Here is a 21,997-nt window from a genome sequence, read left to right as displayed (position 1 = left end):
AGGTTTCCCTTTTACCTTTCACAATAAATGTTTTCTGTCCGCAAGTGGTCTGTCATCATGGGCTTCATTTTTCTCACGCAACAGGAATTTGGATGGTGGTGCTTCCTTTCAACCCACTCTAAAGGAAGCTGGGCAACCATTATGAGGCTTCCAGCTAAGTGGATCAGCTGACCTAGGAACAGCTGATAGCTGAGTCATGAATTGGGAGGCACTGATCCATATTCCAGCCCAGATGCTGATGAGGAAGAAGAGGGGAAGGAACCATCAATATGGGTTGGATTAAAAGTCCTGTGACTTACCCCCAACCTTGAGAGAAGCAAATATCTCACTCATACTGAAAAAGGGGAAATGTCCAGAGTCCTGTGCCTCCTATAGGCCCATATCTCTTCTAAATGTGGACAGGAAGATCTTGGCAAAAATGTTGGCTATACGCCTTGAAGGTCTCCTGCCTAAAATTGTAAAAGAGGATCAAACTGGTAAGGACAATACCCTCCATCCAGGGCTTACAAATAGACATCATGTACATCATAAGATAAGCCTTTATGCTGACGATGTCTTAATTTATATTTCAAGTCCAGAAACATCATTACCTGTGTTACTTGATGTTATTGGTTTATTTAGCAAATTCTCTGGATATAAAATTAATTTAACAAAATCAGAGGCCATGCCGCTAGGGATCCTTAGATCAATACCTACAACATTGCCCTTTTTCCCCTTTAAGTGGTCCCCAGGGGGCTCTATCTATCTAGGTATATTCATAACCCCTACATTTGAGCAAATGTATAAGACTAACTTCATTCCATTGTTTGAGAAGGTGAGACTAGATTTAGAACGTTGGAACTCTTTGCCAGTCTCCTGGCTAGGTCGTATAGCTCTTATTAAGATGAACATATTGCCTAGATTGCTTTATCCAATCCAAATGATCCCAGTTTTATTTTCAAATGGAGTCTTGAAAAAACGTAATGGTTGACTTAGTGCATTTATATGGAGCAAACGTAGACCAAAGCTCAAGATGACTACCTTACAACTGCCAAGCTCTGAAGGTGGATTAGATTTACCAAATTTGAGAAAATACCAGCTTTGTGCTCATTTGCGATATATAAATGATTGGATCTTAAATGAGACAGCCTCTGTCTGGCTGGATGTGGAAACCTCCCTTTCAAAATACCCACTGAAGAACCTGTTGTTTGTCATGAGTTTTAAAACTGTTAGGTCATGCTGTGACAATATTGTTACTCTCAACACAATTAAGGCTTGGAGACTAATGCGGAGACTTGAGGGGAGGTCAAAAATAACATCAGTTTTCACTCCTATTTTGAACAATCCCGATTTCCAACCAGGACTCCTGGATGCTGGCTTCAGACAGTGGCTGGATTGTGGCATCTATGTGTTGAAAGATCTTATTTCTGATAATATATTAATGTCATTTAACCAAGTGGTTGAGAAATATAATATCCCCAGACAGAGCTTCTTTCATTATTTACAGATAAGACATTATATATTGCACAGTACAACTCTAATTGATAACCCTGGTACATCTCATCTTGAGAACATTTTGTTTGGAACACCTTGGAGATTGTCTATCAGTCTACTCTACGGAGCTATGCGTACTCTGTCAACTGTGGGTTTGCAAGAACTTAAAGAAAAGTGGGAGAGCGAACTTTCTGTTACCATCAATGACTATGAGAGGGACAATATGTGGGTTTACGCTAAATCAATTTCAGTCTGTAATCGAGCCAAATCTATACAGTTGAAAATTCTACATAGAATGCATATATCCCCCAACCGCAGACATCATTTTAATCCAACTTTGTCGCCAAAGTGTCTTAAATGTAAAACAGAGATTGGTACTCTAACCCATTGCCTTTGGTCATGCCGTAAACTGCAAAGATACTGGTCTAATGTTTTGACAGAAATTGAAAAGATACTTGGGCAGAAATTACAGATGGATCCATTGTCCCTTATTCTAGGTCTCCCTGCTAGATTTGTAGTGTTAAAAAACCAGAGGCTCTTCTGTATTCTAACATATGCAGCTAGGAAGAATATATTATTGCAGTGGATAAGTGATAGACAGCCAACTGTTAAGGGTTGGCATGCTGTTTTGTTTGATTTAGTACCTTTAGAATACCTGACATGTGTGATACATTCCAAATCCAAACAATTTTATAAAGTTTGGGAGCCTTATCTGAATTATTTAGACCCCAACGTCTCTGACATTATGGTAAGGGGATTTTCTGAAAGGTCGTAAGAGAGAGCACTTTGCTGAGTATCATTTTTCTTTCTTTATTCATCATTTTTATTGTATTAAATGTGTGTAGCTGAGCCAATGTTGTTGTATCTTTGTGTTGTGTTTTTGATGTGTGTGCTTGTTTTAAGTATGGTTGTGTGCTGAAAAATAAGGAAAACCAATAAACATATTTACAAAAAAAAAAAAAGTCCTGTGACTGACCCGATGGCTGCTCTTCTAATTAGAGGCGTTCAATTTTGGTTAAATCGAAGTCACATCTATTTATATAACACTTGTTCTGCAATCCTCTGACACAGTGAGAACAGGAAGCCTATTTAAACCCATGCAAGTTGATAGAGCCAATTACCATAAAAGTGAATAGGATAGTTCAAGAAAAAACTGATACAATGGTATTTTATTGAGATATGGGGAATTTCACCAAAGCATGTCAGCTAATAAAATGCATTTTGATTGAGTTCTACCTGTGTCACAGGAGGAAATGAGTAACAAAAAACACAAATTTTTGCGTTCAGTTTCGTTTAATGGATTTCACAACTCCACGATAAGATATGCACAGTGGCTGCCTGATGTTGTTATTTTTTCTTTCTTTTCACCAGACTTTGGAGATAAAGTGTAGCAGCAAAACATCTCAGAGGAAAAAAAAGCGTGATGTGCTGTAGGTTTTCACTAATTTGGTATCGCGTTTTCCTGAAGGTTTGCGTTTGAAAGGAAACAAGTCTCTTGCAGTTTCATATCATGGACTACTACACCAGGGGGGTATTCGTCGTACGTGGTTTAGTGACCAACCTGGATTCTCCTAACAAAACAACGTCAGAGGGCTCTTCTATTAGGAGGTTTACCACTTACTCTGAGTTAACTTATCCAGGTTTGTCACTAAACAACGTAAGACAAATACCCCCCAGATGTGTACACCATTGGTTTACATCTGTAAGAAATAAACCTCATACCATGTGCTATAAGTTTTCTAAGGAGAACATTTCAGGTGATTCTCTTGACAAAGTAGATAAACATTATCTCATACAAAAGTATTTCCCCATATAAATAATACAGGTAAAAGGCACAGGATAGGCTAAATAGCAACATGATCACAATGGTATTACCAGGGCTTCCGTCAAACCAATTTTTTTTAAACAGTCAATAAAATTAAAATAAAACCAACCAAAACATACAGTCAACCAACCAAGGGAAAGAGTGTTGTTTGTAAACCGTTATTTATAGACAAAAAAAAAACAAAAAAAAAAAACCAATAAACTGAATACAGGTTTGAATTCAATGCCCAGCACAGATCTTTTGGCCGCAATTCATTTTTATAATAGTGCACATGAGGGAGAAAGGGGAGTAAAGTCAGCAGTTCTTTGTACAGCAATCCCTGAGAAGAATCACTTACGTCCTACTAAAATATATGCCTTTAGACATTTAGCCTAAAACTCCAACATTGATTACTCACTGCTCTTTGAGCCGTAGAGTGACCTCAAGGATATTGGAGATCAGCCTCTCAAACCTCTCTACCTCCACCTCTCCCAGTGGGAGTGCTACGGTCTTGCTGGGTTGCCTAGTTACACAGTGGAAGCAAACAAAGTGTCCCTGTACCACCAGACTAGGGCCCAGGGCCTCCGCTCCGTGTGTGTGGGCTGCGGAGAGGCCCCTTAAGCTCGAGAGGGCCGCCATGAGGAGATGCTGAGAGATGCTTTGGTTATTGTCTGACGACTCAAACTTTGCCCGTGTTGTCTGCATTGGTGTGCAACGACCACTCAACCGTGCCACCTGTTGTGTCCTAACTGACCCTCATATCAGTCAGCATCAGTGGTAACGTCAGCAGAGGTGATGACCAAGCCTGTCTAACTGTCGGACTGCATGGCACAGGATTGCCAAAAGCCCCTCCAGCTAAATTGACCTGATTTTACCAGTGGTGTAAATCCCTATACCCCTTTCTCTAAGAGTGATGGGGGACCACAGTGTATGTATCCTCTTAAAACATGGCTCTGAAATATGATGGCTACATCATATGATGGGTACAAATCTTTTTTACCTCGGGCCAGAGTACAATTAAAACTATGACAAAACCTCTGACAAACAAAACAAATTAAGAGACATGGTGATGCCATGCATCTCACATAGTGCAGTGACTTATTTATAATGGTTGGAAAACAAGAAAAACAAACAAAAACAAAACAAAAACATCATGTGACTGTTTCATGCAGTGTAGGTTTGACACAGGGTTGGAGAATCCTTGGCCCATGAGACATGCTACAGTAATAAATAACTTCTGACCACCCCGCCACCCCCCACCGGGGGCGAGTGACCTCTGACCCCGGTGTTTAAAATGTGCTTTCCTCCCTTCTTGCCTATGGGGTTAGACTTCCACTCGAAATCCCCATGTGCAAAAGCTAAAAACATGATTCAGAAGCGTGTGAACCAGTCATGCTCAGAAGGGAGGCTGGAGAGAGCACGTCCTTGACAAAAACCTCTTTGAGCACACCATTCCACATTCTTCAAGGATACAATTTCACCTCGTCTCTCCAGCGGCCATTCATTCCGTCCCTAGGTTGTGCACATCCTGAGAGAGAGAATTTCAACTTCATTTCATGCGTTTTTTTCTCGTTTCGCGGCTGAGACAAACATTTGGCAAAGCAAAATCCCACACATGAAGGTGTGTGTTTGTACAATATTTATAAAGTGACAGACTCTTATATTGGCACTGAAGTTGCAGCAGCATTGCACTGGCTTCTGCAACTGTTGTTACCTATTGTTTGGTTCCTCCAAAAACAGAGGGCAGATTTGAATGCGTTTTGTCAGTGATGCAAATACCAGCGAGCTTGGCACAGCCCCCCATGTGGGATTTGAAGGGAGTGGAGATTATGAAGGGAGGTGCTTAGCCAAACAGAGGCCACTAGAACGACCAGGCTGGCAACAACAGGAGTAGACAGTGAGAGGACGTCAACTTTGGCTCTGTTCAGAAGCTTCATATTGGCTTATTCAGAAAATTATTTTAGACTAAGCTCCCACAGAGGGTCTAATTTTGTGCCAGGGCCAGATCAGTCTCGGAATAAACCTGCGGCTTGGGGTGTGACAACACTAGCAAAACAAATACATACTTTGGTTAATATCGGCAAACAAGTCCTGCAATATACCAGAAAGTCTTATTTGTTTGTAAACGCTCTTTAGCATGTGTACAGTTAATTGCAAACTCAAATTAGTTTGCTCATTAGGTGCTCACAATGTCACAAATTATAAATCTGTTCACGCTTAGCGACTCCGCATTAGCATTTCCAGTTGCTAAGCAACATTGGCAGCCACTGATATCAGTAGCATGGAATCAAAATGGCTGTGCTGACCACATCTCAGTGGCAAAGATTTGCTTATCTGTCACTCTGTTATAGCGATGGGCCATGGCCAGATAAATATCCGGCACAGACCTGCCACGCCACCATACTTGGAAATAAAATCCCTGAAAGTTAAAATAGCATCAGTATTTTTTTGGGGGTCTGCACATGGCAATGTCCTCATAAGATTATGACAAAAGGAAAAGACCTTTTATAAAATGGTAAGGTGACCAGACGGGGACAGTCCCCGTTTTTCACTTACAAAGATAAAAACATTACACTGGTTTGCGGGTGTTAACGTGTCTGAACTGATAATGTCCCCGGATTTTGTCTCAGAAATATGGTCACCTTATACAATGGTAGCTAAAGTCTGTCAGCTACCATAGGTTGATTCATACTTCAAGTCCTTGTAGTGTGTAGAGTTAACAGTTTCCACGTTGTTGTCCCATGTGTTCTTGGGGGGGGGGGGGGGGGGGGGGGGGGGGGGGGGGGGGGGGGGGGGAAGAGATCTTTGATGCAGATCTAAAAGCGTTCATTCGATCAATTTAAAAGTCACTTCTGTACAGTAACCACAGTGATGCACACATTCAAACAGTGAGGGAGTGTGTGTGTGTGTTTGTACCCCACACAAGGGCTGGAGTCTTAACTCAAAAGACTAAATGGATTCAGCAGGACATGACTGTTTGTCGGTCTCACTGTCCACAACTGCTTTGTAAGCAGGAGTGAGGTTTGATTCTCTCTCTAGCTGAAACTGGGGGTGCAGAGGAGGGAGGGGTGTGTGTGTGTGTGTGTCCTTGTGTGTGTGTGTGTGTGTGTGTGTCTTGTTTTGGTTTCTCTGTTCATCTGTGTCCACGGTGCCCACCCATCTGTAACGTCCCCATTTGACCCCAGGGCCGGGCTGGACCAGCAGCGGCATAGGTGGTGGTGAGGGTGTCAGTAGGGCCTTCAGGAGAGCCAGTACTCGTACCCTGTAACCCCTTGAGGCCTCTTCTTGCGCTTCTTGCAGCAGTAGATGGGGAAGATCAGCAGAGCTGCAGAGGGAGGAGCAGAGGATTCTGACAAACAGACACATAGATCTGCAACAGTAATTATACAGCAACTGATCCTTATCCACAACACACACGTGGCCAGTAGGATGTAAATTAAGAGGATGCTCTAACAACTTTAGTCAGTTAGCACCAATTGGCTGTCAGGAGTAATCTAAAATGACCATGTTACTATTATGGGGCTTTGTTGAAACAGCGTTTGGATGCACAATTAGCGCCAGAGAACCAGGACGATAGGTAAACTCTAATAGTCTTTTGTGTTAGTGCCATTTGTTTCATTGTGTAAACCAGCTTTCACTATTTGTTTATGACAGTTTTATTTTTAGTTCAAGGTGAATACACTTAAAAAAAAAACAGCACTGTAATTGGCATGTTCAAATATTTTTTTCCTTGCCCAAAAATAGCGATTAGCAGGAATCTGAATGAAATCGGAATAGTTAAAATCTTATTAATTCTCATCCCTACCAATGCATGACTGTGTCCAGCCATGGGAAAATCAATGTCGCAGATGCCAGGTGGTTAGCAGGGTAGCTCGCCAGTTAGCATTAATTCAGGGCTTATGTTAAATAACTGGACTATGTTGTTCTTATGGGGCCTTGTCAAACAGCCTTTGGATGCACAATTAGCGTCGGATGAATAGTACATTACAAAACAACCAAGGAGCGACTTCTTATGCCTTTGGCCATAGACAGCCATTAAAAACATGAACAAAACATGTGTACCTTCAAGGCAAGTGCATTACGGCCTTAACACAGTTCCCGCTCCTGATGTTATGCTATGCAAATGATTAAAGATATGAGGGGGTTTAAAAGCTCCAGTTCGGTGGAAGTGGAGCTGAGACTGATATCAATTCTGGGGCAAACAAAGCATGGCATTCATGAAACAAAGAAAGTGCTGCTTAATGCCTGGAAGCTCTGGGAAATGTTTCATTCAAAGCAATGTCTATCCAGTGGTAACTCCTGAAGACTAATCGTAGCAGGTTGCCTATAAAGCCCAACGATGCCATTAAAATGGCAGACCTTTAAAACATTTTTTAAAAGATATCAGACTTTCAGACTTTCAAAGGCATGCCAGGTAAAAAATTAGAAGACTGAAACTGAACTGGTTCCATTTAAGTGGTTTACAATAAATGTCTGACACAACAGCCAAATGAATCCCTGTAGGTCCAAGATTGTGGCAATACCTCTGTGTTGGAGAGTTCCTGCAGGGAGAGATCCTTAGCATAGTGTGAGAGTTTTGTATCATTCTGACATTGGTTTTTAAAAAGAGAGCCTTACCAACGACGATGACCACTGCACCAACCACCACCGTGAGCACAACCACCAGAGGACACAACAGCAGTTTAGTCACTGTGGAGACACACACACACACACACACACACACACACACACACTTTAAGTATTGAGGCAACTTAGGTGTAGCCACTAAAACACACACCCACACACAATCCTGTGTCTGTGTCTGTGTCTGTGTCTGTGTCTGTGTCTGTGTCTGTGTCTGTGTCTGTGTCTGTGTCTGTGTCTGTGTCTGTGTCTGTGTCTGTGTCTGTGTCTGTGTCTGTGTCTGTGTCTGTGTCTGTGTCTGTGTCTGCAGTTTCCGTCCCATCCCACACACTCACCGCAGACCGAGCCCCTGACGAACCGGCGCAGGTGGGGCTTGTCAGGCAGGTAGCGGTACTTGCAGCCGAACACGCTCAGGTCGGAGGTGTGGTCGCCGAAGAAACGCAGGTGCCGGTACCTCTCCCCACAGCGGTAGCAGAAGTTAGTGTTGCACTGGGTACAGGTCATGTGATCGCAGCCCTCGGTCCTCTGGATGTGGATCTGTAAGCGTGTGTGTGTGAGAACATGGGGGAGAGCAAAATGTGTGGGACAAGAATGCACACGGATCCTAAAAACAGCACAAGAACTTTTTTTTTTATTATTTTTTTTTATACACACAGTGAAGCACACTTACCCGGAGCAGTGAGCTGCTTTTTTAAGCGCCCGGGGAGCAGTGATTGGGGCTAGGTGCCTTGCTCAAGGGCACCTCAGCCGTGGATGTGGGCATGGGAGAGCAGCGCTCTACCACTTCCCCCGCCCACATTTTTCCTACTGGTCGGGGATCGAACTTATTCTTACTTTGAGACAGAAAGTTTGACACCGTGCAATTGCACATTCCAGTCAAGGGCAGGTGTGACTGGTAATTCAACCTCCATGAAGTTCCATTAAGAAAATAATGAACTTATCCCACTGTGAGAACAAGAACTATAAGTTCCAGTTTCTCCCCCAAGTCACAGGCCTTACACACTTGTCCCCTGTCGGATATCAAAGCGTCTTGAGTGCAATCATAACTGTACTGTACTGTCCACTTGTTGAAGATGCATGCGAATGCCCGTTGTGAACAGGGCCGAGTGATAGTGAGGAGACTCAAGCTGACAAGACTTCAAAAGCCACCGCAAGTGTTTAAATGGCTCTGTAAGAGTGTGTGTTTGTGTCAGACAAAAGAAGTGTGTGTGTGTGTGTGTGAGAGAGAGCGAGAGAGAGAGAGAGTGTTTGTGTGTGCCATAGATAAAGAGTGTGTGGGTGTGTGTGTGTGTGTGAGAGCGTGAGTGATGTGCACTAAACAGGCATCTGTATGGGGAACAAAAGGCTGCCAAAGCAGCAGTGGAAATGCTTTTCACTTATTGACTTTCTGCCCAGAGTGCAGTTTATGACTTCCTGGAGTGCCACGTTTCTACTGAGTGTTATGAGAAAGAGAGAGAGAGAGGAGACAGACATACAAATACAGTAAAGAACAAGAGAAAAATGAAACAAATCTCTTCTCCCCGTCTATTCAGACACAATTGCACTATGTTTGGGTGATACTGTAAACTAGTCTGGGGTCTCTCTGACTGCTTGGCAGAGCATGGTTTTAGAAAAGATCCTGTCCCTTGATACCAATATATCTTACATGAGAAGACACAGGGATATTCATGGTGGACATTAAGGGTATGGATGTTAGGTGGAGGAGAGGGAATCTTTTTGTTTGTGTTTAAATGGAGAAGAAGATATGTGCATGCTTTGTGTATGCAAGTGTGTGTTTAAATGGAGAAGAGGATATGTGCATGCTTTGTGTATGCAAGTGTGTGTTAGTGTTTGCAAATGCGTGTTTTCTCAGGGAAGTGGTGGCCATTCATGGTAAGGTAAGCCAATGCCTTCAACCCACCTTACAGCGTGGGCACTTCTGGGCGTTCCTCTGTCCGTGTTCAATGACGCTGGCCCAGTCGCGCAGCAGCTTGTCCCCCTTCCGGTAGTCCCGACACTTCAGGCCGTCATGCCAGGGAGCGTGGCACCTGAAGCACCACACAAACTGGCACTCGCTACACTGGATCTGCACACAACACAGGGGAGATAGGTGATGAGTGTGTGTGTGTAATGGTGGCCAGCTGGGTACAGTGCTGTGCAGCGAGTAAACCTCACTCCCCGACACCTTAAGGAGACAGGCTAGCGACAGACGCTTGCACACATGGGTTTTAGCCTCCTTGCCATCACACCCGCCTTCCATGGCCGAGGTTGTGAGTTCGAGTCTGGTGCGGAGGGTGCTTGTCTACACAACATAGCTTATATGAGGATTGATACCATGTTTTTTTTTACTAAAATGGCCACTCCATGACAGACATATTGCTATTGTGTGCAAGAGTTGGCAGTTAAGTTTGCTTCATTTCTTAAAGCCTTTCTTGCCCAACTAAGATTGGCGTGTATATTTTCACACTTAGGCTACCCTCTGATTGGTTTTGAGTAGAGGAGTGCTTGTTAAATCAGTATATCCAAGGCAAAAACACAACACACTCTTTGCTTACACTTAGCGTGTCAGACATTTACGCCTGTGCTTAGCTGATCACAGGAAATTAAGTAACAGGCACATGTTCACTCCGGCAGAATTGGCCAGTTTGCGCACCTCTTTTTGCCCCCTGTGTTCAATCAGCTGCTCAATACAGGCTAGACAAACAGGCCACAGGTCTGTGAATCTGTGCCAATGGCTTTTCAGTTCCATTTCAGCTAAGTAATCGGTGGCCTTTGAACTCAGACAATCAAGCTCCATGATTAGTCAACATTTGAGTCGTCATAAGCCACAAAACGCCACAACCGTGTTTGGGATTTAAAGGGTGTTAATCAAGTATAAGCGGGTAGGTTAGGTGAAAAATAATCTGCATAATAATACAAGTATTAGCAAATTATGTAGATTATCACCATCACCTTAACACTCAATTTACTAGAAAAGCAGAATAAACAAACAATACACTTTGCCTTCTATCCATGTTCCAAAGAATCATTGCTCTTGAGTCGACCATTTCCTTTCTGATCTCTAGTTTGCAGGTTCACCAAATCTCACTCGGCTGTCAAATTCATAACTCTTAAAATCACTCCACCAACCCACCTACATCTCCTAATTAGTATTAATTAACTTCATTGTTCTACTTTATCCGCCTATCGCTGGGAATTAAACGTATGGCCTTGATTTTGTAGCCTCCTTGATTTACCTTGAGCTACAGGTACATCTTTTCTCTCAACTTGCACTCTGTATTCTAACCTCCGTCTTTGGAAAATTTCTGCTTTCCTTAGATCTCCATCCCTCTTTTTCGGATTCTTCCCCCTAGGGCTATCTGTGCGTCCGCTCCATTCAGCTCACCTTGTACTTGTTCTCGATGCGGATGGGCGTAGGTTCCCCGCTGTGGGTCTTGAGCGAGGTGAACAGATTGCATTGCGGGCACGGCTTGGTGCCGGCGTCCAAGCGGCTCAGCTCCAGGAAGTACTTGTACTTGGCCACATCCTCGAAGGCCAGGGTGGCCACCACCACGCCCTCCTCAAGGTAGCCGCTGCACTCCGGGATGGGACAGGTGATGGCCACACGCCCCACACGCACCTGGAGGCCATAAAGTGGCAGATATAAATAAATACCCCAACATTTTATTTCAGTTCTACACAGCACTGGACACCACATGAGAAAGTGGGACTGTTGTGGAGGGCCTGAACAATAGGCTGAACTCAATTCTGCTCAATATAAATGTTAGCTCTTTATGAAAAGCATTAAATTGTATGGTTTTGATGTACTGCTACTGGTATGAAAATGTGGTGCAGGCATAGTAACAACGCATATGACGCATATGCCGCAAATGGCCCTTGGGCCGCACTTCTGTCAGGTCTGTCATAGAGACTTGCTTGAAAGCTTTGGTCATATTCAGACAGGAGGCTTAAGATAAGCTCTTCTAAGTCAACTCAATCTTTAACTCTTGTATAGAGGTTAAGAAGTAAATTCAGATAAGAACAGAAGTCACACATATTGCCTTTTTTTCAAGGGCCTTGACATCAATAAATATGGTCATTAACACACTATTCAATATTCAGCTTTTTCACAAAGTCATTCAGCAGGGGCTATCTGACGTCCTCATTGCAAAGGTGAATATTTCCTAAGTGCTTACATCAACAAAATCGCCTCTTAAATTGTTCAGTCACTGACGATGGACTGATGGCTGAATCAATACAAAAACAGCAAAACAAACTTTGAGGTAAACCTCACGTATGCACTGGCACCTTGTCTCCTGTTTACAAGAGATATCGGGACAACTGATTGCAAATGCTTACAAACGACCTTAATGAGGATCAGGACACAAGCAATTATGTTCTCTGTGAACTCCCCGTAGTCCACAGGGGGGGGCCTGTGCAGAATATCCAGTAGCAAACAGCAGCATGCTTTAATGTTTTCAGACAGAAATTCCCTTTGGGATCAATAGGCTATGCATGCAGCCTCACGCCAGTGTGTTGGGAGTGGAGCAGAGCATGGGCGTACGTTCTTTCAGTCAAGCATATCATGTGCATTCACTTGTACAAACACCTTGTTGTGCATAGCCTTTACTGGTTGAGCAGCACTGAAAAAAAGTCCACTTCATCTCCCAAAACACACGGCAGTGTACGTGATCATACTTCTTCCTTCTCACCCTGCACTGTATGCATGATAAGGTGCTGGCATTAAAAATGCTGTCTGCCATTCTGGCAAAAGGTTGTTGATATTTGAGGCAATCAAATTACACCCCTCCCTTCTGTGGCTGGGATTGTTTATGGCTTGGTCAGAGCCACTGCGTTTGTTTCCCCATTCATAGAGAGGCAACACGCTGAATGCTCAGCTAACGGGCCGTGAGGAGGAGTAATTCACCAAATTCCACAAAAAGTGCACGACAAATGCACCTCTTCTCTGTGACCTTTTCCCAGTCTACGGGGAGGGAACAGTGGCAACAGCAGCTGCAGGAGTGTTGTCTAGCAGTCGGCTCCGTTTCAGGGTAAAAATAAGACCTGAGGGGCTTCACCGAGGACTTGGTGACCTAAGCGCTACATTTAGTGCCTGACTTGAAGTGACCAGTGCATAGTGCAAGACGTTCTACTGGGAACTAGGGAAGCTATGGGAAGTGTGAAAGTCTATAGGAAAGGTCATTAGGGTCAAGAGCTTTCAGACTGTCTACCTCTGCTAAAATGCAGGCTAGGCCTCAGAGAGTGAGTGTGCAAGAGAACGAGCGAGCGATTACACACAGGATTACACAGTAGTGACGTGGAGAGAGAAAGAAAGCAGGGCGGCCTAATCCTGCTAGAAGCAGATTACGCAACAGTCTGGAATGCAACAGGCAAGGAAAGGGAGCATGAATCAGAGTATGGAAGAGATGGAAGGCCATCAAGTCAGGCAGGGATCCCGAGTGCCTCCCTGCTGGGTAATGATTGAGCTGTAATCAGCATGACCTCAGGCTTCCATCTAGGTTTCACAACTCACCTGCTAGAGCAAGACACTGGTGTAGACTAGAGACACCGGCAGAGAATCTGCAGTACAGCTCCATAGGCAGTAACATCAGCTTAATTGTTTTAGCATAACGCTCCAGGCATGCGGTTTAGTAGTGTTAAAATCACAAGATGTGTTTATTAAAAAACCTGACTGGATATGCAAGATAATAAGGGGAAGCAGTTTGGCTTGATTTAGCAGAGGGCTTAAAGAAGGTGCGTGAGTCTCTAGAGACTCGTAAAGCTTTTGGAGCGTGCCCATGACACCCATGCGCTCCGTGAAGGCCTACTCCTCCAGTTAAGACCCTGTTTACATGAAGTCTAGAGTCACTAAATCTGGTTAATTTTTCACACAAATTGAATCTTTTAATTTCGTAAGAAAGGGCAGCTCAGCTCAGACCTTCAGACCTCCAGCTGTGCCAATGGATGGCAACCTCAGTAAACAAACTGATGCTCGTCACAGCCTAAAGGGAACCAGGAAGATGGGGGAGTGGGTGACAGCAGCGACAGGAGCAGTTTACTGAAGTCAGACAAAGGGTTGAAGAAGGTCAACACACACTCTGTTGTCTCTCACGCCCCATGTTGTCATGGCCCACGCAACCCCCTGATGCTGGGCGGATGGTGACACGAGGGGGCTCACGGGCCCCAGTGCCTGATGGGATGTGACAATTGGCGAGGAGTGGTTCATGAGCCGTGCAGGTGCTGCCCCGGTGACCAGGGCAGTAATGAAGCCCCGGGGAAGCCCACGGAGGCACAGCAGGCAGAGGCGTGAAGCCACCGGATACCTCTACTGCTGGATGCTTCAGTGACCACTGGGCCCCTGGGGTGTGAGACACAGAAATTGTGCTTGTCTATTTGTGTGTCTGTAAGAGGTGTCTGAGGCTGTGTATGTGATGGTGTCTGTGATACAGAGTGAGGGAGGGAGATCAAGAGAAGGAGATACTCGGTTTGCTTATTTGCATGTTTTTTTCTGGGTCAGTTAAGTCTATTGTAATTTTAATAATAATAGACAATAATTGATTGATCATGTACGTGCATATGTTTGCCCTATTTTCTATGCTTTGTTTATTTCCATAAGTTATCTTTTAACCACTGTGGGTATTCAGTCACTTTCCTGTGGCTACTTTGCTGTTTTTCTTCATAGAATGTTTTGAATAGACTTGGCCACTCCTTAATGCAGCATAGTCACACTGACTGATCAATCAGGCAGCTGACTAGGATGGATATTAGATCATGTGATGTGAGAAGCTTTTTGTGTTTAAAGCATTTGAAATGTCTTCATGTGTATCAATGTTTACTTTGAAAGGAAAAGGAATGACAATACAATGAGGCACCTTCTATAAGATGCTATTCAGCAATGAGAGCAGGAGAGGAGTCAGTCGTCTCACTTTCTCTCCCCCTTGGCTATTATTGGCTCAGTTCAAGTAATGACAGGCCTCACAGATGAACTACACCAGGCCCAACGCGCTCGGATGACCTGAAGTGACCCCAGCTGCGTCAGCGCCCAATCACCCACTCCTATTCTTCCCCTGACTGTCACTGTCACTCTCAAACACACACACACACACACACACCTTCAAAAATGACAAAACAAAACACCATGCATGGCAAACCAGTGGAACCAGCTATGACGCAGACGACGCTTGATCCAACAGAGGGCTTTTTTTGGTGACAAAACACAAACAGTTGCATACTCGTTGTCGACGGCCGCACATCATATACAGTACACATTATAAATTATACACCATTTTAGTTCAAACCAAAACAATATGAGGAATCCTGAGCGAAATGCTCCTACACACAGACATTATGCAAATTCAAAGCCCCTTACCCAAAATATTCCACTTACATTTGTTTTGGAAGAGTGTTTTTCTAGTCTGTGATTTGCAGCTGCTTCGATGTGGCTTGTTAAGAGGTTTCTCTGGCTCAGGGAATTTTTAGGCATGGCAACTAAGCTTGGTGGTTGTGATTCAAATGTGGTTTTGGACACAGTGACCTCACACTGTATAACACTGAATGCTATCTTAAATAAATCAATTAAAAAATCAACAAAATGTCCACCACCATGATGATGTTGATCAAAGCAGAGTGAGAATGATTATTACGTTTCACTTTCCATTTTCTGTGGACTAATCTTACCAGGCTCTTTTTCACAATTTCAGATGTGCTGACATTAGACATAGGAATATATTGAACATAACACTACCTTTTGTCCCATAGGCTTCCATTAGTCTTTAACAACTTCAGCATGCTGGAAACCAACCAAATCAAAGATAAAATACTTATTCACCAGGCATATACTAGATGGTCAGGTGAAAAGGGGGCAAGTACAAAAACATGAAAACTTGATTTTGACTGAATTCCTTGCAAGGTGTCACTTCACTGGCCTGAGGCAAGATCTTTACTCTTGGCAGTGAGGTTTTAAGATACCTGACTGATGGGCCATTCTGTCACTTACGATGGTGAAAGTTTAAACCGGACCAGGTAATCAATTATGAAGTTCAACACAAACCTTACAAAGCCTCTTTGAAAACAATGTTTAAACCAGTGTTTTCAGTCACCTTCAAGTCTTTCACTTCAGCACACACACACAATGGTCACAACTACCAGTTATTTGATCACTAGGGTTGCTGCTATGGCCTCAACTCTGACAACAACCTCAACTGAAAGGTCAAGAACAACACAGATAAAGAGAAAGCAATTGTTCATGGCCCATCTACTTAAGACTAACTGAAGAGTTTACACAGAGTTACACAGACGTTAGTCAAACAAAAAATACAGAGTAACTGGTGAGAACTGAGACCATATAGCCTGCACATATGATTTCACTCAACAAACTGATATTTGGTTCAACAAAGCACAACACCAGGGGCTGAATGTGATATACATTAAAAATATCAGTGCTCCCGACAGCATTTGCATAAGCCACTGGTTCCTAAAGTGTGGGATGGACTTATAGCGAGGGGGTGCGGGTTTAAAGGCGAATACTGCAGAATGAGAACCCTGAACCAGAATGAGTACTAATTAAATTAAGTATGGCAGTGCTTTTACACCATAGTAGCCAGTTACTAACCTATTTGGTGGTGGTTTATAGCCTACTTTGTACCAATACAATATGGTCAGGGCCTATCGCTTACCCTATATGGTAAAAGGGACAGCTATCCTAATTATGAATTCAGCAGACATGGGGCTAACATTAAACGATCCAATGAATGGAACGATACACATTCAAATCATAAAACTGCATTTGATCCGGCCAGATTTGATTCCATTTAAACAAGAGCTCTGATCAAATTAAAATAAAATAAAATGTTTAGTGTTAGTTGAACTGACTGATGAAATTAAAATGTTTAACTATTCAAATGTAGAAACAATGTTAAAGAAAAGCTAGACAACAGCTGATGGACACCTTTTTTTATTATTAATACAAGTTGAACATATTGTTGAAATGAAATTTAATGTGTTTGCTGTTCAAATTTAGAAACAAAGTAAAAGAAAAGCTGGGAGCATAATGTGTTTTTCCTTGTCAAAGGGGGGCCTGCCTTGAAAAGTTTGCGACCACAGACTTCAAATGAGGCCCCAATGCAACTGCTCTCAAATGGCCAAAACAAACAGCACCCTCTCGGTCAGGCTTCCTTTTAAGGCTATGTGTGAAGACTGAGGTGGCCAAATTGGCATGTCCACAACACTAATTTTACCAAAATGAATCAGCCCCCCCATCCTGTCACCAAACAAGGCTGAGCATCTCGTGGAGCGGCCCTCTCTTTCACAGTTAAAAATTAGCCATTTAAATCAGGACTTTTTGTCCGGCGGCCTCCCCAGCCTGTGTTGTCTCACACTGAGCAGATTACACAGATCAAGCGCGCCATTTCCATCCCTTTCATCTGGCTGTAGCCACAGTGCTATTTGCCAATGATGTGTTCATTTCAGTCCTGACCAGGGGTACAAATTCATAATCAGGGAGGGGGTGGGATCACGGGGATGGCATCCTGTGATCAAGACTCCTCCATTCTCCTTGAAAGGAACAAGAATAAACACATGAAACTGATGACTGCTCACTTCTGCGCCGTCTATTGCCTATGCCCAGAGCGTTCCTGAGAAACTTCAAATAATACGTGAGCTCGGCTGACAGAGAGACATTCCTCTCTCCGTTTCCATACTCCAATCACTTTAGACTTGGCAAAAGGCCTTGAGTATACTCTACTATTGATTGCACAAGTTGCTCTCTCTCCCCCATGAGCAACTGTTCTTTTCTTGAGGGGATATTTATGGATGTACTCCCATGTTTCCTTGTAAAAAAAAGCTGTGTGGAGTGCAACCCTCACAGCGTTTTTATTTTTTACATTGGTGGATATCACAGTGAGAGAGAGTGAGAGAGAGCGAGAGCGAATTAACCTACGTGTGTGAGAGCTGTCAGGACTTATAGCTGCAGGGGGGGCAAATCCCACTAAATCTACTTTCAATGCACAGCGATGCAAAGAGCTTACTACATCAGACGCTACAGCAGCAGGCACTGCCACTTGGCTGCGAGAATGTTCCCTGGCTGCAGCACGTGGGCCAGGTCCACCAAATCAAACACCCATGGCATGGCCTACACGGGCAGTTTGGACGGGTTGCATTGAGGCTTCACCATGGCAACAAATATCAACCCTCACGTTGGGAGTAGATGAGCCGGTATGGCCATTATAAAGCCTATAGCATGGATCCAAGGGTTTATAGTACACCTAATTTGCTTTTCAGAAGTAATCTTTTGATAGTGAACACTCGAAGCGCACCTAGCTCTGAAACGTGTGAAAACATGCGTCGTTCACTTTCATTCATAAAGAGTCGTAATGTTTGTAGGATGGAGCACTATGCAGATAAGGATTTCAAAGCTACCAAAGGACCAAAACCAACAGGCAAATAACACCCCCCTTCACAGGAAGCACACAAATTTCTCCGGTGCTTCTCCCCCCTCTAAATCCCACAATCATCACAACCCTCTGAAAAAAAAAATATTGGGGCGACAGGCAGGCCAGTTACATGCTTATAGTGACAAGATCCCTCCAGCCAGACAACTGCTTTGTGTGTAGGCTGCGGAGACGCCTTAGCAGGTCCTTTGCTGAGCAGCAAGAGTAATGTAATTATGGGTCAGTGAGGCAGAGCTCTGTGATCAAGCAATCAATTACAGAAACAACACAGCTACAAGCTTCCTCCCACTTCCCACTAGTCTCAGCCGTGAGGGAAAACAGAGGCTCTGGCTCGACTAGCAGAGGAAGCCAATCCATTTTGGCTAAATGCTGAGCCATGAGGCGAACACACAAAGCCAGGAAAACAGACCAAGGCATCTGTTGTTACAGTTGTCTGTGCGTTGAGAAGAGTTCCCTGGCCTCACTGTATCTACAATGACCAGAGAATGAGCGCGGGCCCAGGAAGTTTGTCGCTTACCTAAACAGTCGCACTTCTCTCAACACACAATGGACTGGAGAGTTCCTAATTAAACTCAAAGACGCACCTTCCCTGTCAAGACAACAATTAGCCTTTCACGTCTGCGTAATTTACACCGAGTCATGCATCATGATTCTTGTAGGCTACTAATTTGGGCAAGCCTGCTTTTCTTAACAGGTCAATCAATCAGACATAAAACTATGTGTATTAATGACCAATATGCAGGCCTATTACTGAGGTATGAAAGCAAACATTGCTTGCCAAGTTACCTGTGAACTGATGTATGTGTCCAGACATTCCTCACAGACAGCCCTTTTGCAACAAAGCAGCGGCTTTATTTGTTTATCTTCCAGACAAATGCGGCAAGTCAACACTGACAGACTTGACTCCCCGTAATAAAAGTTGTTCAACGTGGTAGCATCCACCAGATCCGCTAAGGTAAAAGGCTCGGGATATCCCCTAAGCTCCGAACCACTTAGTTGCAGGGATTGTGTGTTTTGTTCGAGTGATGTGTTCGATATCGAGGGAGTCACTGTCCGATGATTCTCTTCGCCTCCTGTGTTGTCAACAGAATTTCTGTAACTGTCGTTGGCAATACAATAAACGGAACAGTAGACATGTTGTTTCATCTCACGACTACCGCCTTCTTCTATAGGTTCAACTTTACATTCAAAAGTTTCCCCTGAATCATTTGTCCTAAATTCGACCCCCTCTTCATCGGAAAATTCCGATTTGGACTGACACTCTAATATTACTTCCACTTGTCCATTATTTTTCGGATGTTCTACACTTGTTTCGGAGTGCCCCATTTGCATGTTGCTAATTGAAACAACTACATCCTCTGGATCTCTGTAATCCTCCGTAAAACTGAAATTTCGACGTGATCTAGACCGTCCAAAATTTCTTCTCAAAATATCCACCGCTGTTGTCTTCCTGTCTCTTTCAACATTGTCTTTGTTTTCAAGTCTGTGGTTGTGCAGTTCCAAAACACTCTCTGGAACACACACTTTGGTTTCCCTATCACCCTGCACCAAATCTGTGCTGGGTGCCCCAACTTCGCTGGACTCATGACTCACGTTGTCTTCGTCGTAAGTGCTAATAAAACTCGGCATCTTTTTCACGTAGGCATTCAAGACAATGCCTTCATTTTCCATCACCGACGCCCAACTTGTCATTCGAGTGTTGTCGTTTCTCCAACAAACTCACACGAACAGAGCATCTACCTTATACTACTTCCGGGTCTCCGTAAAACACTGAATAAATCCGTATTGAAGCTGTCTCAATGTGCAACGAACCCCCGGCTGATCACGTTTTCACACTTAGCGAACAGATAATAATTAGCCACCCACACTGGGATGAAGAGCTCAATGGAGAACCACGCATCCTTAAAAACAAATCTATATATCTAGAGAGTTTCGCGAGGTCACTTTAACAGGAGGTTACTTTTTGTAACCCTTGCTGATTGATACTAGCCTACCGTGTGACATGAAATATAAGCTCATCTAAAAAGTTTGCAAAGGCACCAAGGCGTTTGTTATAAACTCAGTGTGCCTGTAGTTTACCTTCATTGTAACTTATTCATAGGTGAGGCTACATACGGTTATTATTCTTTCACGTTTTTATAGACGTGGCTAATAAACGAATTAAATGAGTATCTTTTGCACGAATTCGAATAGGGTCATTAATCGTTGTATTTATAGCAGCAATATGGCTCAGGAACAATTAACGTTAGGACAGAAATAGTCGGAAAAAAGTGAGCAAACTTTAAAACCAGTTCAATAGATAACTTCAGCAAAAGTTGGAGGCTAGCCTCTCAACGGGGAAAAAGGCAGATAAATAGCACATCATACTAAACGCTAGAGGGGAGTAGAGGGACAATGCTGTAACCTTGGGAAAGAGCGAGTCTTTTGAAAGCACCTTAAATATGGAGAACAAGGGTTATAGTCAGTGATATTTAATCCTATGTTGGACTTGCTTTGAATGCATTATATGGCAGTTGTGCATCCTGTGTTTTGCTGAATGTGTTATTTGTCTGAAGAGCAAGACTACTAGCTTACTACCGTTTAATTGAAAGAAATACCTTTGCAAATGGGCCACAGTCCGCAGAGGACTGTTAGGAAGAAATACAGCCTGCCCACGATGGTGAACTTTATTCCCCAAGAGCAAGTAGCCTCATAGCTACTTATGTAAGGTCCAGCTCAGCATGTTCTATATGGGATCTCTGCATTAATGATACATTCATAAAACCTATTTGTGAATGTCCCTTAAGAAATTAGTTTTTAAGTGCTTTTATCTCACATTTTGGTTATAGCCCAGACCGGAAGCAAAATCACATGAACACATTTGAAGCAAAACCAGGCAAGTGTAAAAACTATCTCCTTATGTTGTCATGCACCTGAGTTGTGCCCTATTGTTCTCCCCTGTGGAGGTTCAAACTCCTGTTCAGTTTTACCTGAATCTATGTGTCGGTCTTCAAAACAAAAATCAACATCATAGTTCAATTGGGGACTACTGAACATAAACTTATGTTAGCATGGTCGTCACGTTCATGAAAAACCAAACAATCCCTGTGTGTGTACTCAAATAATTGTTCGCATTCGGGTGCTAATGTGTTAGATCATCAGTTAAATTGAGCACAAGCCTCTTCATGCACAAGATTGTGCAAAGCAAATTCATGAACAGAGGAAAACCTAGTTATTAATTAATAACAACAGCAGTTCAGATTAGTCATGCTTAAATCTGTGAAATGTGAAAATTGGACTGTGGAAAGCAAAACAGCATGCTTACTGTTATTTACACTGCCAAATCAAATTATATTTCACCGGCAGCCTATGCATCAGTGTGTGTGTGTGTGTGTGTGTGTGTGTTTAGTCTTCCCCTGACAATGTGTCATATCACGTGGTGGCCAAGTTGAGTCACACAAATAATGACGCACTCAGCTGTCTCGTAGGAGTTTGGAGTTTGTGAGGTGTATGGTTCCGCCATTTACAGGGAATCAGCCTCGGTTGACTTTCATTGCAAGTAATGGGAAAACATTTTTTTTTTTCAACCTCGGCCCTATTTGTAGATTTTTGCGGGTCCAAACTTTTACTTGGGACAAAAATCGGGACAAAAATCGAATCAAAATCGGCCCAGTATTGAGTTAGAATCAAGAACCGGCACCTGGGAAATGGC

General features: G+C 43.4%; 1 protein-coding gene across 1 annotated transcript; it reads right to left on the bottom strand.

Moving 5' to 3' along the window:
- Positions 1–6,157: 6,157 nt before the first annotated feature.
- rnf217 (ring finger protein 217) lies at positions 6,158–20,015 on the bottom strand. The gene is made up of 6 exons (XM_080860697.1): positions 19,093–20,015; positions 11,265–11,498; positions 9,801–9,965; positions 8,236–8,437; positions 7,895–7,966; positions 6,158–6,602 (listed from the first exon to the last, which is right to left on the bottom strand). The coding sequence occupies exons 1-6, from the start codon at positions 19,996–19,998 to the stop codon at positions 6,517–6,519; spliced, it is 1,665 nt and encodes a 554-aa protein (XP_080716823.1). The 5' UTR covers positions 19,999–20,015; the 3' UTR covers positions 6,158–6,516.
- Between the last annotated feature and the right edge of the window lie 1,982 nt (positions 20,016–21,997).

Source organism: Sprattus sprattus (genome assembly GCF_963457725.1).
Source record: "Sprattus sprattus genome assembly, chromosome: 2".
In the NCBI taxonomy this organism is placed as follows: domain Eukaryota; kingdom Metazoa; phylum Chordata; class Actinopteri; order Clupeiformes; family Clupeidae; genus Sprattus; species Sprattus sprattus.
This window is presented reverse-complemented; position numbering and strand designations above follow the sequence as displayed.